Raw genomic sequence first — 18,478 nt, 5'->3', positions numbered from 1 at the left:
GAAGCCCCCACCCCATACCTAATACTATCTGTGGATGTAACATTTCTAGTCTGTCTTTAAGACCCTTTCCCCTGTATTATATTAAGGCTTTGTTTTTCCTTTGGCCATATAGGGAGATAGTGTTTGGCTGGAGCAGGGCAGAGTTCCCTACCCTTAGGTGGGTTGGGGTTTCACTGTTTCTCTGTGATATTTTTGTCCTACTTGCAACTTCCACGATAATCTTGGAAATCAATGTGTATAAGTCCCTTCAAATCTACAGAAAATATTTTCAGACCACACAAAAAATATCTGGCATTGTACAACAAAATGAATATACTAACTCTACTGAACTGTACGATTAAATGGTTAATATGGTATATGTTATTTTTTATCACACTTTCAAAAAAGTGTCCCCAAACATATCTTACCAAAATGATCTTCAAGTTGCTGCCAAACACAATTCAGAGATCTGGAGGCTGTATGGTGCCAATGGATGGCTACTGGAAATAAACTTTTGAAATTAGGCTGTTGAAGGGCTTGACATGTCATTCCTCCCTTCAGCAAATTCTGGAGCCTGCTTTGTAGGTGGGACAACCTGTGGTACCACATCCTAGAAGATTGAATAATAACAAGGGAGTTTTAGTAACAACATAAAATAACTTTTACAAGGCCACAGGAATAACAGTATGGATATGACTATGGAAAAAAATCAATTTAATAATCTCAACTACAGATTAGACAAAAGAGAAATTCTGAAATGCATAGTATCTTAAAAAGAATTAATTTGGCCTGTGGAAAAGAGGGAGGAAGCCATGTAACTGCAGAAAGTCTGTGTGGTTCCTGATGTGAAACTTCCTGATGGTCCCAGAAATATAGAGTAAAATAAACTCAAAATGATTATTTTGAATGGATTTGTGTGTATATGTATGGATGCTTGTGTGTATATATTGCTGATGAATGCACTGAATTTCATTTTGATGTGGGGGTGAAACTAATCACATACAGGAATGTCACAGCTAAAGACAACAGAATTTACTAATGACTTAGAAGTGTTCTGAAACAACAGGCTATTAAGTTGGGGGCTAATGTTAAATTTATTGAGATTCTGTGTGTGAGAACAAGGTAGACAGTAGTGAAAGGCCCTTGCTGATATTTGCTTCCATTTATTTTCTCCAATGTCTCTTGTTTTTCAACCTCCTACCAATAGGTATCATCTAAAACAGACAATATGGTGGATATGAGGTAGACTGCAGATCTCAACTTCTTTGCAGATTGGAATCAAAGCAGTGAGAAAACACCTGGTCAGAGAGGTGGATGGAAATGCACTGATTCACAACATCTGAAGGTCAGAGATTTGAAGGGACTAAGAAATTAGTTACTGGAACAGAAAACAGGAAATAGTTTGCTAACCCTATAGCACCTGCATCATCAGGGCAGGAAGGGTAACAAAGGGAAAAAGGGAAAGGGCCTGGATAGTTGAATGGTTAGGAGCTAAAGGCCGCCAAGCCCCTGACTCCCAGCATCTGCACTGTGAGTACAGTGGAACAGAGCATGACATTTCCAGGAATGTGTCTCCTAGGGAGCAGTGCACACTCCTTCTGGGCCTTCTCTGAGCACCTCTCCCAAGGAGAACAGAGCCTAGGGAGTGGAGCACATCTCTGCCACTGGAAACCACCAACCCATAACCCAGCTTCCTGCTGCCACCCAGAAAAATGTTGTGGCCCATTTGCTTGCCCCAAACCCATGCCCAGACTGCCACCCTGAGCATCAGCTTCTGACAGCCACCCCATACCCGTTTCCAGGCTGCCCTATACCTCTTCCATGAGTCACCTTAGCCAAAGTTCCAAATACTACAAGGGCAAACCCATACATATTTTTGTAACTATGAGAGTATGTAAAAGAAATGTCTCCATTTTAAATATTTCAGCATGGTGAAAACTGAATCTTTTTATGATTGTCATTGCATTAGCTGTCTTGTGTCAACTGTTTTATTGTGTCTTCCCTCATTATTTGTTTTGTTCCATGGTTCCAATTAATTTTATGTGTATTTTTAATTAATTGGAATTATTACTGATACATCTTTTCCTTTTCATCTTTATTCCCTTCCCTTCCTTCTTTCTCCTCTCAGTTTTCCTTTGTCTCCCCACTTTCCCTTTCTTTCTTTTTACCACCTTTTCCAATAAAAGTTAGCATTAATTACACTATCATTGATACTTAACTTTTTAGCCTAGTCTGTATTATTTTCACTCACTTTTCTCACTTATTAGTAGAGTTGTAGAGATCATTAGCAATTTTTAAATATATTAAGTTTTAAATGTATGTTGACAAATGGTTTGCACTTAAATTACCATAGTTACTGGAGGTAACTCTGTCTCAAAGTGGCACTAGTGGTTGAACTTAACACTTTAAATATGCCAATTAGGATGTGCTGACTTTAAGATATATCCCCAGCCCAGGGCTTATTATAAAGAAATTGCTCACTAAGACTCTCACATAATAGAGGAAGAGAAAGCGACCTTAACAGATGCAAAGACATAGGACCTCAGAAAACATGAGGAAACAAGCCAACAAGATGTCTATAAAAGTTTATATCCCAGGGCTGGGGTTGTGGCTCAGTGGTAGAGCGCTTGCCTCACATGTGTGAAGCACTGGGTTCAATTCTCAGCACCACATGTTAACAAATAAATAAAGGTCCATCAATAACTAATAAAATATTTTTAAAAAGTTTATAACCCTCCAAAGACTAAATCCAGAGATAATGAAGTGAATGAAATGAGGGGCAAAGAATTTCAAAAGTTGATTGTTAACATGATCAATGAATTAAAACAAGATCTAAAGAATGGACTAAGGGAGAAATATGGGATATGAGAGAACATTTCAATAAAGAAATTGAGATTCAGAAAAAAAGAACCAGTCAGATACTTTGGGAATGAAAGTCACAGTAAGTAAAATAAAACTAAGGTGAAAGTCTCTTTAATAGATTAGATCAAATAGAAGACAGAAACTCAGTCTGAAGATAAGGTGGACATTCTGGAACATTCAGATAGTATCTAAGAAAAAAGCAAGAAAACACAATCAGAATATCCAAGAACTCTGGAACAGCATCAAGAGACCTAATTTAAGGTTCATAGGTATTTAAGAAGGTATGAGCTAATGGCATTGATAAACAATTCAGTGGAATAATAGAAAAAATCCAAATGTTGGGAATGAGATGGACATACAGATATTGGAGGCATTTAGAACTCCAAATACACAAGACCAGAAAACAACCTCTCCATGACACATTATAGTCAAAATGCCAGAAATCTAGTTCCAGGGAAATTTTTAAAAAGCTGCAAGAGAGAAATATCAGGTCACCTACAGAAGAAAACCAATCATAATAACAGCAGATTGCTCAGCAGAACCCTTAAATTCAGGAGGGATTGGAACAATGTATTTCAAGCCCTGAAAGATTGCCAAGCAAGAATGCTATGTCCAACAAACATATCTTCAAGATCAAAGAATAAGTAAAAACTTTCCAAGATAATCATAAACTCAAAGAATTCATGACAACTAAGCCAGCATTGCAGAAAATGCTTAAAGAAATCCTATATAGTGAAGAAGATTAAAACAACCAATAGAATTCATGAAAGTGTAACTCATGGGGCTGGGGATGTGGCTCAAGCGGTAGCGCGCTCACCTGGCATGCGTGCGGCCCGGGTTCGATCCTCAGCACCACATAACAAACAAAGATGTTGTGTCCGCCAAAAAATAAATAATAAATAGTTCTCTCTCTCTCTCTCTTTAAAAAAAAAAAAAAAGAAAGTGTAACTCATGAGAAGAGTAGCTAAGCAAATGAGAATTAAGTTCAAATCAAACATTAGAAAAAAAAATGGCAAGAAGCCATAACCTCTGCATACGTCCGAACATAAATGGTCTCAATTCTCCAATTAAAAAAAAAAAAAAAACAAACACTGACACATTGGATTAAAAAAGAAGACCCACTTACAGGCAAAGACAGCCACCAGCTGAAAGTGAAAGAATGGAAATCGATACACCATGTCAATGGAGCCTGAAAATAAGCAGAAGGAGATACTCTTATAACTGACAAAGCAGACTTTAAGTCGAAATTAATCAGAAGAGACAAAAGGTCACTTTATACTGATAACAAGAAGATATAATGATAGTAAATATTTATGGCCCAATCATAAATTACATAAACATTACCTAATTACATAAACACTATTCAACCTAAAGACTTGGATATACCACAATACAATAATTCTGAGGGATTTCAACACAACTTTCTCACCAATGGTCATGGCCATCCAGATATAAACTCAGTAAAGACTCTTCAGACCTAAAGCACATTATAAATCAAATGGACCTAACACACACACACACACACACACACACACACACACATATATGAAAGAGAGTGAGAGAAAGAGAGAATATTTCTTCCAAAAACACGCATATTCACTTTCTTCTCAGCGGGTCATGGAAATTTCTCCAAAATTGACCATATTTTAGGCCACAAAACATGTCTCAGAAAATACAAAGAAGTTGATATAATTCTTTGCATCTTACCAGATCATAATGAAGTAAGATTAGAAATTAGAAATCAACACTAAGAAAAATTGCAGAAACTATATAACCACATGGAGATTAAACAATACAGTTTTGGGTAATGAGTGTATTATAGAAGAAATCAGGGGAGATGCCGCGACCCCTCGCCGGCAAGGGAAAACACGACACAGGATTCTTCCTTCAGCAGTTTATTCAGGCCTTGATTCATGTATAATCTTCTAGTGACCCGTCGCCGAGCGCCCAAGCACAGCCTAATAAAGCCTCCAGCATACCAATCTTAAGCTGCCACGTGGACCTTTCTCATAGGGTGGTAAGGGATTGCGTGCCAATTCTCCATATTAGGAGTTGTTTATCACAGGCCACAGTGGAAGCCGGTGCCATCTTCTAATGGCGGCCACGGTCTAATTAGAACGGCTCACCACAGGGAGACATTTAAGAAGTAAAACAATTATAGAAACACAACATACCAGAATCTGTAGGACACAACAAAGGTGGTTCTAGTAGGAAAGTTTAAAGCTGTGAGTGCCTACATTAAAAAAAAGAAAGATCCCAAATAAATAACCTGATTATATGTTTTGAGGCCTTAGAAAAACAAGAACAAACCAATCTCAAAATCAGTAGAAAGAAATAAGTAATAAAGATCAGAGCCAAAATTAATGAATATGAAAAAAAGTAAAAGGATAAATGAAACAAAAGTTGGTTCTCAGAAAAGGTAAACAAGACTGATAAGCCCTTAGTCAAAATAAGCAAAAGAAAATGAGAAAAGACCAAAATTTTAAAAAACAATAACAATAACACAGATGAAAAAGGTGTAACAAAACAGACATCACTGAAATACACAGGATCATAAAGGAGTAGTTTGAAAACTTATATTCTAGTAAATTGCAAAATCTAGAAGGAATTGACAAAATTCTGGACACATACAACCTACCAAAACTGAACAGTGAGGATACAGAAAACTTAAATAGATAATAACAGGCAATGAGATTGAAAAAGCAATAAAAAGCATTCCAACAGGGGAAAAAAAAGCCCAGGAAGAGATGGGTTCTCAGATGAATTCTACCAAACCTTTAAAGAAGAATTAATGCCAGTGTTTCTCAAATTATTCTCTGAAGTACAAATCAGTAGGAGATACTGCTCCAAACTCATTATGTCAGTATCACACTGACACCAAAACCAGATAAGTACACATTCAGGAAAGACAACTATAGACCAATATCCTTGATGAACATGGATGGAAAAACCCTTCAATAAAATATTAGCAAATCATATTCAGCAACACATTAAGGAGATTGCATATCATGATCAAGTTGGTTTCATTCAAGTGATGCAAAAATGGTTCAACATACCTTAATCAGTAAATGATTCACCACACAAATAGAATCAAGGACAAAAATCACATGATCTTCTCAATAGATGCAGAAAAAGCCTAAAACAACATTCAGCACCAAGTCATGATAAAAAAAAATTGTAGAAACTAGGAATAGAATGAACTTACTTCAACACTCTAAAAGCTATATATGACAAACTCAAAGCCAACATCATACTGAAAGGGGGAAAAATCATTTTCTCTAAAATCAGGAAGAAGAAAAAGATGTCCACTTTTATTATTCTTATTCAGTGTACTTGAAAATTTAGCCAGAGCAATTAGGAAAGAGAAAAAAAATGAAAGGAATAGAAATAGGGATAGAAAGAAGTCTAATTGTCTCTATTTGCAAATGATATGATCCTACATTTATAAGATCCTAGAAGCTTCACAAGAAGACTTCTAGAGCTGATGAATCAATCAAGTTAGCAGGACACAAACTCAATATATAAAAATCAGTAGTTTTTCTATATACTAATAATTATTATAGTGAGAAAGAAATCAGGAAGACAATTTATGATGGCCTCAAAACAAAACAAAACCTACCTTGGAATAAATCTAACCAAAGAGGTGAAAAACCTCTATCAAAAAAAAATTTAGAATGCTAAAGAAATTGAAGATCTTAGACGATAGAAATATCTTTCACATTCATGGATAGGCAGAATTAATATTGTGAAAATGGCCATATTACTAAAAATGATCTACAGAATCAATGTAACCCAATAAAAATATCAATGACTTTCTTCACAGAATTGGAAAAAAAATCTCAAAATTCATATGGAAGAATAAAAAGGCCCAGAATAGCCAAAACAATATTGAAACAATAAGAGTAATAGTGAAGACATCATAATACCTGATCTCAAATTATACTACAGAGCTATAATAACAAAACAGCATACTATTGGCATTAAAAGAGACATGAAGACCAATGGAATATAATAGAAAACACAGAGACAAATACACATAGATACAGCCATAAGATCTTTGACAAGTTACTAAAAATGTATCTTGGAGAAAAGACAACCTTTTTAACAAATGGTGCTGGCAAAACTGAAGATCCACATGCAGAAGAGTGAAACTAAGTCACTACCTCTTGCTCTGTAGAAAAATCAATTCAAGTACCATTCAGCGAGGCATATAACCCAGAAATCAGTATTTCAGACTTGATACCTTACTTTTAACATTTCTTCTTGATTGCCATTTATCAAGTCATAACACCTTTTATCTGATAAATGAATCTCAATCTCGACATGCTGCATTATATCTCTAATTGTCACCATTCCTGTCTAGGCCCATCCTTATTTCTCATTCAAAGACTAAAATAGCTTCCTAACTGATTTATTCATATCCACTTTTGCCTTCCCTTCAAACCATTTTGCACACTGTAGGAAGAGTGAACCAAAATAGACATGTCAATATGTAGCTCCTTCGGGTATGATCCAATGTCTTTATGTTATATAAGTTATGTTACACTACCTATTCCTGAGCACCCTGTAACTCCACTTCCTGCTATTTACCATCTTATACTTTATTGTTTACTGTCAGATTCATCATGGTCTTTCTTGGTTTAAAGAAACTTATATTAACATTCTCTGTTGCCTCAGACTGGAGTCTCTTTTGTTCATATTTCAAGAATCATCTTAGATACCATTTCATCTAAGAAGTCTTCCATAAAAACTCAGACCTTTCTTTTGTTTTCTCAAAGTACTCTAGTTATGTCTTTTTTTCTTTTTTAAAATATATTTTTAGATGTTGATGGACCTTTATTTAATGTATTTATTTATATGTGGTGCTGAGAATCAAACCCAGAGCCTCACACATGCTTGGCAAGCACTCTACTATGAAGCCACAACCCCAGCCCCATTCTCTTTTTTCTTAATACATTATGTTGAAATTATACATTTATATGTCTTTTCCCCAATAATACTTGGCATTCCTCAATAGGAAGACCTACATATCTCATTCATTTTGTGCTCTAACATCTAGCATGGTTCCTAGCAGTTAGTAGAACTCCATAAATGTTTGTGAGAATTGGATTTAATTAGACTTCTTTTAGCTTCTTAGCCTCCTTAAAACTTAACTGATGTCTGCTCTAAATCTTCACTTAAGTAATAAAATATAAAAAGGTAGGCTTTCTAGCAGATCATCAAAAATTCTTCCTTGCCTATATTCTGTTAATCTTTGAATATAGTAATTTAATTAATTAATACAAAACTAGATTAATAATAAAATCCATATTCTGTTACACAGAAAAGACTTGTTAAAAGTTTCGCTGAAATTTCATTCATTCAACATATACACTGTGTCTGTCATATTTCCATCATTCTCTTACTTATCAAAAATAAAATTAGATTTGTGTTGAATGATTTTATTGATAACTTTTCAATTTTCTAAGTACTCACTTATTTGAGGATCTGTTCTATAAGTTAACCCAGGATAATTTTAGCTCATTCATTAATAGATTGACAATTCCCCTTCTTTTTTGTTAGAAGTGGTAATAATATTTACATTAAATCCAGTTATAAAATTCCTCTCTTATTTTTACTTAATCCCCTTGATCACTTGAGTATAGTTCAATAGTATCATCTGAGCTATAATTTACCCATGCCAGGAGATAAGTACTTTCTCTGACAACAGAGTATAGATATTGTATTCTTATCTTTACAAATATGCATTTCTACAAGCCCAAAGTAATTCTGGGCCTTCCAAATACTAATCCTTTAGGCACATGCCACCCACCTGTTAATATTTATCCTTGCTTTTGTGCCCTTCTTTTTTATCTTTAATGTATTATAATTTTTAAAGAGGAACTATGAGCTCATTGTAAAACTTCCCATGTAACCCTATGATTTTCCTTTAATAGAATGATTTGCTGTTTCATAGTCAAAATTATGTTTTTGAGAGCTTCCCAACCTTTAGAGTCTAAAGCCATCTTAATGTAAATTAAGGTCCAACAAGTATCAATCACAATAGCAGAAACTTTTGGAGAACAGCCATAGCTAGAAATTCTAGTCAGAGTAGGCAATTACATAATAGGTCAATCTGAATATTTTCATGGTTATTACTTAGGAAGAAGCATTACCTCCTGAGAGGCTTAAAGCCAAGAGTCCATTTAGCTCCTGTCAATTTTTCCTTCCAAATGTCTTTCAGATTTGTCCTTCTCTTTCCATTCCTATAGATCCTTCATCACCTCATACCTGGACTATTGCCATAAACTAGATGGTTTCTCATATCTAGTCCACCCATATTGGAATCCATTTTCCATATTATTGCCAGATTAATCTTCTTAAAACACTTTCATCATGTCACTCTCCTGCCTGAGACCTAGCTCAAATGTCACCTTCTTCATAACATATTCCCAGCGGTCTTAGGAATAGTTAGTATTTTCATAGGTCTCTCTGTACATATCCTTATTAGTACACTCACAACATTTACAGTAATAGTCTGTTTAATTATTTTTTCACTTGCCATTTGCTGTGAGCTCTTTGAGGGTAGGCAAAAAGTTTGTCATCTCTTTACAATGGCACTCAAGGCAAGGCTTTACATAATTGGGCCCATCTATCTTTGCCACACCACCTCATGACCATCACATATATTATCTCCTCTACCTACTATGCTCTTACTCTCATTATTTCTGCTCACACTCTAGGTCTCAGATTAAATATCAATTCATTGAGAAACTTTCTCTGACAATTTTATTAGCTAACTGTTTGAGGACATATATATTTCTCATCTGATTACACAATGTATTCATGCATCAAAATATCACCTGGATGCTAAGCACAGTGGCACATGGATGTAATCCCAGAAGTTTGGGATGGCAAGTTCAAAGACAACCTCAGCAACTTAGCAAGGCCCCAAGTAACTCAGTGAGACCCTGCCTCTAAATAAAAAAATAAAAAGGGTTGGGGTGTGGCTCAGTGGTAAAGTGCCACTGGGTTCAATCCCCAGTACCAAAACACACACACACACAGACACTGTTAATAGCTCATTGATTAATAGATTGACAATTTTTGTATTTTAATGTATTAGTTAAAATTAAATTGGATTTTAAAATAAACTATGAAGTATTGATTAATTGACCAATTTAATAAGCATTTATTGACTGTCTACTTTGTGACAGGCACTTTCTTAGCACTTAGAATATATCAATGGACAAGGCAGATACAAAGTTCTGCTTTCATAAAGCTTATCTTCTGGTGGGAGATGGTTAATAGTTAAAGATAAACAGAATATGTAAATTATACAGTATATTAGAGAGTGATAAAAGCTATGAAAAAAAAAACAGTGGGATGAAAAAGTACACTGGAGGTTGGACTTTTACCCATGGCAGTCAAGATAAGCCTTATTGAGAAACATGAAATTTGATCAAGAGAGAAGTTAGTCATGACATCTGGGTAAAGTAGGCCTTAGATGTAAAGGCTGTAAGGTGCAATCAAGTCTGTTGTGGCCAAAGAACAGCAAAGAATAAGTATGGCTGGGACACAGTAAGCCAAGTGTATAATAATAGGAGATAAAATCAGAAAGGTGGGGATGGGTGGATCATATTATGTAGGGTCTTGTAAGCTAATATATACAAATTTCATTTTTTACTCTGATGATCAATGATGGATCATTGCAGGGTTTAAAAAGAAAAGAAGCATCCCTATGACACATTTTAAATGGATTGTTCTGGCTATTTTATTAAGAATAAACTGTAAAAGGGCCAAGAAAATAAGGAAGGAGCCCTATTAGTAGGCTATGAGATATCACAGTTACTGCAGAAAAAAAATGGCAATGGCTTACCTAGGGTGGTGTCAGTGGAGATGGTGGAGTGGAGTAAGAGTCTTCATAGTTTTGAAGGTACAGACAATATTTGCTGATTAACTGGATATAGGATGGGAGAATAAGAATGAATGATGGTCCAAGGTATTTGGACTGAGAAGTGAAAGGTTGTAATTGTCTAGGGGAATTGTGATGGGGAATACTGTAGCTTTGCAGGAAAAGGATGAATTATGATGTTAGATTTGTGATATCTATTAGACTTCTAAGTGGAAATATTAGAGAGGTAGCTGGATATTTGAGTCTTGAACTCAGGGAAGAGATATAAGCTGAAGATAGAAATTTGGGAGTTGTCCCATACTTGGTATTTAAAGTCATCAGACTGGATGAATCTACCCAGGTAATCAGTGTAGATACAGGAAAAAGAAAAGATCAATATCCTTGTTAATTTCTCCTGGATCTCTTTTCCTTTCCTTTAATATACTTATTATAATTTATAACTACATATTTACGTTGTATTAATTTCTGTGATTATTTGGCTAATGTAGGCCTTATTGAACAAAAGCTCTAAGAGCAGGGTTTATGCCATTTTTCCTGACCACTGCCAGCATAATAACTAGAAAAATAATATATTAGATTATATGAATTAAAAAATGTCCCTTTATATCAAGATCACAAAATTAAATGCCAAAAGGGGCTGGGCAAGTAGCATAAGTAAGTTGAGTATGAGAGAGAATGGGTTGTGGAGAGAGGGTGAACTGAAGATCTGGCAACACAAGACCTAACTGGCAATAATAAGCTGGAGAGGAGACAGATATACATATTATACATGAAGTCTTTCAAATTGTAATGTTTACAAATGTATCAGCTCAAGTCCTCTTAAAAAGACGATGTCATGGTAGGAGTAGATGTGCAAGTAATTTACTGGTGAAAAATACATGTAAATAAGAAATGCAGTGAGTCTGAAAAGACTGGGGGAGCTGTCACATGATGATACATGTCCCATCCCTGTGGAGAAGAGAGGGAAGGAAGAAAGATTTAGACTGCAATGTTGTTTAAGTGTCTTCAAGACAAAGGTTGCCATTAGAAGAATCTGGGTCGCCAGGGAATGGACCTTCATTAGAATTCTTGCCATGATCATTCAGTAGTTGATTGAAAGCAGCCCACAGGCCTTGACAGGAAAACAATGATTATAGAACATTAGCAGCTGGGCCCTTGGTCAATAATATTGACTTCAGTTGGAGATTTTAGAGGCATTTTGTGGTGGGCACCACAAGAACTAAATTCAACACTTTTCCGGTAGTGGCCAAAACACTATGGACCCAAAACACATCATTTTAAGTTATATTCAGCTGAAATATGGACAGTTAACAACCTCTGCCCTAGTCACTAATATATACTTCACCATCAATGTGTTAGTGTGTATGTGTGTGTATTCATATTCTGAGGTAGTCCAAAATTGATCACCAATAGCATCTATGTAGTAGGGTTTAAGGTACCAGGTTAGAACATGAAAAGCTTTAGCCAAGGTGGATTTGAAATTCATGATCAGAATAGAAAGGTGGTTTCATAGTATGAAATATCAAAAAGAACAATCCAAAAAGAAAAGGTGTGAGTTAAAGCCAACTATCTACAAGCATTGTAGTAGAATAGATAATGAAGTTGAAAAACAGAAATAGATGATAATAACTAAGTGGAGCATTTCAGACATATTTTACTTGAAAGAAGAATCATCACTGTTACATATGCTTTAGAGTCAAGAGTCTGCTATGAAAGAAACAGGAGTTTAAAATTGGGAGTCTGAAAAGCAGTGACAACTGTAACCCTTGGTGACAGATAATAAATAATGTCATGTAGGACATGGATGATTATTTCATCAATGTATCTACATAGTGAATATGGCTTATGGGTACTGTAAATCAGGTCAGCATAGTTTGAGGAAAAATTTATGCCAAACAAGGGTTGTCTACAGTCAAGAGTAGGCATGGCTGTCCTTTTGGTTTCCTGATCTTTCCTTGGTTTCAAGTGCATGAACCTTATTTCTAAGTGCCATAGGACAACGTGTCAGATACAGTGCCACCAAAGGTCTTAAAGAGACTTCTTACAAAGACCAGAAGCACACTGGGGTGGCATCATGATACAGGCAGAAAAATTGGGCTTGCACTTAGTTTGTCAGAACTTGCACAAATGCATCTCAATCATATATTCCATCTTTGGGTACCAAGTCAGGTTTTTCTGAATGCTTACTAGGCTCTGTTAAGTACAGGTGTTGGTCTACCATTGCTTCGGCATGAAATATACTGACCATAGTTATCACTACACCCTTAAGAGGCTGGCTTTAGAGTGGGGATAACATACTTGCACTCTGGAGTGACATTTGACTGCTGAGTGTAATCAGAGTATGGGAACAGAACCTTATTACCCATCTGGGCATCTCCTACAATGCTTTGTTGGAGAGATCCCTTTCTAAAATGTGTAGGTGTTGTGGGATAAAATGGCGTATAAATGAAGAGTACCATGAATGCTTTAGCCTGCTGCCCAGGGACAATTTTGAATCTTGGAAGCTATGATAAGTAGCTAGAAAAAATGTTCTAATAGAAGTAATGGTATATGTTTAGTGTCTTTAAAATGAAACCTGAATCATGCCTGTGTGCATATAATGTGCTTCTAGAAAGCTTAAGTAGAACAAGCTGAATTCAAGGTTAGCAATTATATTCTTGCACTCTGTCGGTTGATAAATTAGTATACTTAAAACAAAAGCAGTATATTTTCTCAGGGTCACACATGACAGATGTGTTGTCAACTGCAACAGTATTGTCTCTTTGAAGGGCAGACCATGGTGACACCAGAATTGTTGTTTCAAGGATAGATTTTTTTTTTTTTTTTTGAGAGGCAAGTATAAAAATCCAAGGAGGATTTCTACCAGTGTCTAAAAAGAAAGGTTAAGAGCACTGCTAAAACAAGGAAAGAAACCATCAGATGTAGTCCAAAGAGGATCTCCTAATATGAGAAGGTAGAATTGTGGTCACAAGAAATAAAAGGTTACAATGACTGTTCATTATGAAGGATAAGGCTGAAGTACAACAGGTGAAACTAATAGCAAAGCTGGTTTCTGAGAGAATCAAATGAGAGATAATGTTCATGATTTCTCCATACTTAGCTAGTTATGTGCCAGGACTCTCTCTTTCATGAGTTGAGGTATCAAGCTGACAGATTAGGTTCTACTTATAAGATACCAATGATCCTGACCATGGTGTTGATTATACTTGACCTTGGAATGCTGTCTTCTCTCTTTATAAAATCTCTTAATTTTTAAAATATTATTTTAAATTCTATTATTCAAAAATCCTCCCTCATGTCTTGTGAACTACACAGATTTTTGTCTTTCTTGATGGACAATGGTACATATTATTTGAACCAAACATTCTAGTATTGTCTTGATTTGAAATTTTGCCCCAATTGATTCAATTATATAAGTTTTGCCTCTTCAGCTAGTCTGTAAACTCCATGAATTCAAAGGATAAACTTCTTTGTAACTCCAAAAGTGTCATGTATTTTGTGGTAATTAAATTAAATCAAGATCCAATAATCATTGGTTACAGAATAATCAGAAATGCCTGAATGGGTACAGCTGGAAATGCCAGTCAGAGTAGGCAATCACATAAGGGCCAACTTCAATCTTTTCAAAGAGAGAAAACAGCCTCTCTTGAAAGGCATTTTACTTCCTGAATGACTGGCAGTTAAATTTGATCTGAAAGTTTGCATTAGGAATTGAAATAAAAACAAATTTGCCTTTACTTTTTGTGCAACACAAGAATCAAACTAAGAATGTGAAATACCAAATGTCCTAAGTTTTAGCTTAAAATACAATACAAAACAAACTATCCAATTGTAAAAAATAAATCATTCAAAATAATTGCTTAAAATAAATATACAAGGACTTTGGAAAGGCTTAGTGAAGAGTTCAGTAAAACTGCTTCCCAAAAAATGAAATAAAATGGATAAAGTTGTCAGAAACAATCCCTTGATGACTCTGGAAATTAACTAAAATCATAAAACAAATTAAGAAGCATTAATTCAATAAAAACTACTGAAACTTGGTTAAGAATAGTAGGAATCTGTGGGATGTAAACTTGGGGTTCTTCCTAATTCCTACCAGATCCATGGCATGGCAATTCTAAATGCACAATAGAAGCTCTAAGGATTGATATCTCCATTAATGGAGGGTGTTGCCATGATTTTCAGCAAAACACAATATAGCCCATATCTAGTGGCACTTTTTAAAACAACAGCAATCTCAGTGGTAAACAACTGAGACAGCCAATAGCATAGCTAGTCTATGGTTTTGATACTGGTCCCTGGAAGTTAAAACCTCCAAGAAATTTAACAGGGATATTCAGGGAATAAGACAACCAAAGTAGGCCTTAAATGCTCTCACATATTCCTGGGGATCTGGCAGACTATATGTGTGTGAAAAACTGTGCTTAGTAGAAGTCAAAAAAGGTTGCAGATATGTACTTAACTCTGAGACAATGTAAGGCATTTTCCACCCAGAAAAGTAAGAGCTAGGACAGGGTTATAAATAGCTTGAATTTTCAATGTGTTTCCTGTTTCACATGCAGATGCATTGGTAAAGAGTAGCAGACTACCTTTGCTGTTTTAAAATTTCAATCATGATCTCTGACCAACCATTAACTGAGCTCTTAGGTATGCCGAAATAGAGATAATATTATCTAAAGTGTCCAGTTTTCATTTTAAAATGAGACAAACAAAAAGAATGTGTGATCCATATGTGAGGAGAAGAATTAGTCAATAAAGACTTTTTGTGTAGGGCTCATATGTTAAAATATGTTCAAAGAGTTAAAGAACCCATGTTTAATGTATGACTGCAACAAGTTATCACATAGAGAATATCAATAAAAAGAGACAGAAATTATAAAAAAGAATCATATGGGAACTCTAAAGTTGAAAAACATAATAGCTGGAATGAACAATTCACTAGGGAGACCACATGAAAGATTTTATCTGGGAAGAATGAATCAAAAAAGTTTGAAGATAAATGAAAGAGATGATTTGATCAGAAAAATAAAAAGAAAAAAGAATTGAGATAATTTAAAAGAGCCACAGAAGGAGAAATGCAAACTTTCACAGAAAAACAAAAGTTAATGGAGTTTATCACAACTAGGAATTACTAAAGAGTTCTATGTGTTGAAATAAAAGCCTGCTAACTAGGGGCTGAGGTTGTGGCTCAGCGCTTGCCTAGCACGTGTGAGGCACTGGGTTTGATCCTCAGCACCGCATATAAATAAATAAAAGATCCATCAACAACTAATAAAAATGTTTTTTAAAAAAGCCTGGTAATTAATAACAAAAGCACAAAACTCAATGGTAAATACAGTTATATTCAAAGTGCTGTAGGACTGCAGTGGTAGTGTGTAAAGCAATTTTATTTCAACAAATGATGAGACATAACTATTAAAAATAACAATGACCAAAATAAAATTTCAAGGAATATAGATTATAAAATCTAATAAATATTTCTATCAAAACAAAAAAATGTAGGTGAGGAGAAAGTAAAACTATGGAATTACTGTTATATGATCAAACCTAATTAGTTATCAGCTTGAAAGAATCTTGTATAAAATGTTTTATGTAAGGGGCTGCAGTTTGGCTCAGCGGTAGAGCACTTGTGTAGCACGTGCAAGGTCCTGGGTTTGATCCTCAGCACCACATAAAAAATAAATAAATAAAATAAAGGTATTGTGTCCAACTACAACTAAAAATAATATTAAAAAATGTTTTATGTAACCTTCGTGGAACTAACAAAGCAAAATATCTGTAATAGATGAACAAAACATAAAAAGAAAGGAGTCAGAGCATTCTGCTAGACAAATTACCAAATCATATAGGAAGATAGCAAGAGAGAAAGAAATTTTCAGTCAACAAGTTTGAAGACAGAAGAATAGAGATTATTTGATTGAAGGAACACGAATTTAGAAATATAGCATATAAAAAACAACCAAAAATTGCAAAGCGGAAGTAGTCTTTACCTAATATTTTTTTTTTCGTTGTAACTGGATTAAATTCTCTAATCAGAAGACACAGAGTAACTGAATGGATTAATTAAAAGATCCAATTGTATTCTTCCTATTAGAGACTCAATTCACCTTTAAGGACATTCATAGATTAAAAGCAAAGGAATGAAAAAATAAATTCTATTAAAAACTGAAAAAGCAAGGGTATCAAACAGACTTCAACAAGAGACAGAAAAGATCATTATATAATGTTAAAGGGGTCAGTTATCCTAAGAGGATATAAAATTTGTAAATATATGCATCCAACATTGGAGAACATATAGAAAGGAAATGTTAAAGGATCACAAACATGGAAAGTAAACATGCTTCTCAATAACCAATGGATCAGAGAAGAAATCAAAATGGAAATTTAAAAACAGTTTGAGACAAATGAAAATGGAAACATGGTCTGAGATGTAACTCAGTGGTAGAGCACTCCTGGTTCCTTCCTCAGCATATGTAGAGGTGCGCGTGCACACACACACACACTGAAAAAGAAGGAAAAGAAAGGAAAGGAAACACAACATACCAAAACTTACAAAACTCACAAAAAGCAGTTGTAGGAAAGTTTAAAATAAATGCTTTTATCAAGAAAGAAGAAGATAGCATATAAATAACCTAATGTCATACATCAAGGAACTAAACAAAGCCCAAACTTAGTATAAGGAAGGGAAAAAATAAAGAGCAGAAATAAGTGAAATAAAAAGATAAATGAAGAATTTGTTTCTTGAAAAGACAAACAAACAAAAATCAACAGTCTAAGAAAAAAGAAGATTCAGATTTATGAGAAATAAAAGAGAAGTCATTGTGAATGATACCACAGAAGTATAATGGAACATAAGAAACTACTAGGAACAATTGAATTCCAAAAATTTTGATAATCTAGAAGAAATGGACAAATTCATACAAACAGACAGCCTACCAAGAATAAACAATGAATAAACAGAAAATCTGAACAGACTGATAACAAATAAGGTGATTTAATCAGTAATAAAAGTCTTCTATCAAAGAAAAGTCCAGGATCCTGTGTTTTAACTGCTTAAGTATTCTACCAAATACTTAAAGTATAACTAACACCAGTCCTAAAAAAATTTTTCTTAAACTCTTCAAAAAATGGAAGGAAAGCTTCCAAACACTTTTTATGAGGCCAGCAATCCCTTGTTATCGAGGCCAGATAAGGACACTATAGGCCAAGAAAATTACAGGCAAATATTCTTGATGAATATAGATACAAAAGTTCTCAGCAAAATACTAGCAAACCAAATTAAATGATGCCTTAAAAGAAATATACACTTGATCAAGAGAGATTTATCCCTGGGATGCAAGAATGTTTCAATATACACAAATCAATGAATGTGATAGACTACATTAAGAATGAAGGATAAAAATTATGTGTCGGGCTGGGGTTGTGGCTCAGTGTTAGAGCGCTTGCCTCACACATGAGAGGCACTGGGTTCAATCCTCAGCACCACATAAAAATAAATAAAATAAAGGTGTTGTGTCCATCTATGTCTAAAAAATATTTTAAAAATCAGATGATCATTCCAATAGATGTAGAAAAGGCATTTAACAAGATTCAACATCTTTTCATAATTAAAAAAAACTCACAACAAATTAGAAATAAGACGGGGTTGGGGTTGTGGCTCAGCCGTACAGCACTTTAATCTAGCATGTGCGAGGCCCTGGGTTCAATCCTCAGCACCACATTAAAAAAAAAAAAAAAAAAAAA

General features: G+C 34.7%; 1 protein-coding gene across 4 annotated transcripts in view; it reads right to left on the bottom strand.

The window, feature by feature from the left end:
• The window catches only part of Tmlhe (trimethyllysine hydroxylase, epsilon), an 87,181-nt gene that overhangs the window by 50,013 nt on the left and 18,690 nt on the right, over nucleotides 1–18,478 (bottom strand). For 2 of the 4 annotated variants that reach the window (XM_015507560.2, XM_048797602.1), the window contains exon 2: nucleotides 408–589. The exons of 1 other annotated variant lie outside the window; for it this stretch is intronic. In XM_015507560.2, coding sequence (XP_015363046.1) covers nucleotides 408–588 — 181 coding nt within the window. In that variant the 5' untranslated portion in view covers nucleotide 589. Of the gene's footprint in view, nucleotides 1–407; nucleotides 590–3,967; nucleotides 4,031–18,478 lie in introns of all 4 variants that reach the window. One more of the 4 variants, XM_048797601.1, reaches the window with a different exon arrangement.

This window comes from Marmota marmota, unplaced genomic scaffold (assembly GCF_001458135.2).
Source record: "Marmota marmota marmota unplaced genomic scaffold, marMar, whole genome shotgun sequence".
NCBI classification, from domain to species: domain Eukaryota; kingdom Metazoa; phylum Chordata; class Mammalia; order Rodentia; family Sciuridae; genus Marmota; species Marmota marmota.
Note: the sequence above shows the minus strand (reverse complement) of the source record. Positions and strands in the feature narration are given on the sequence as shown.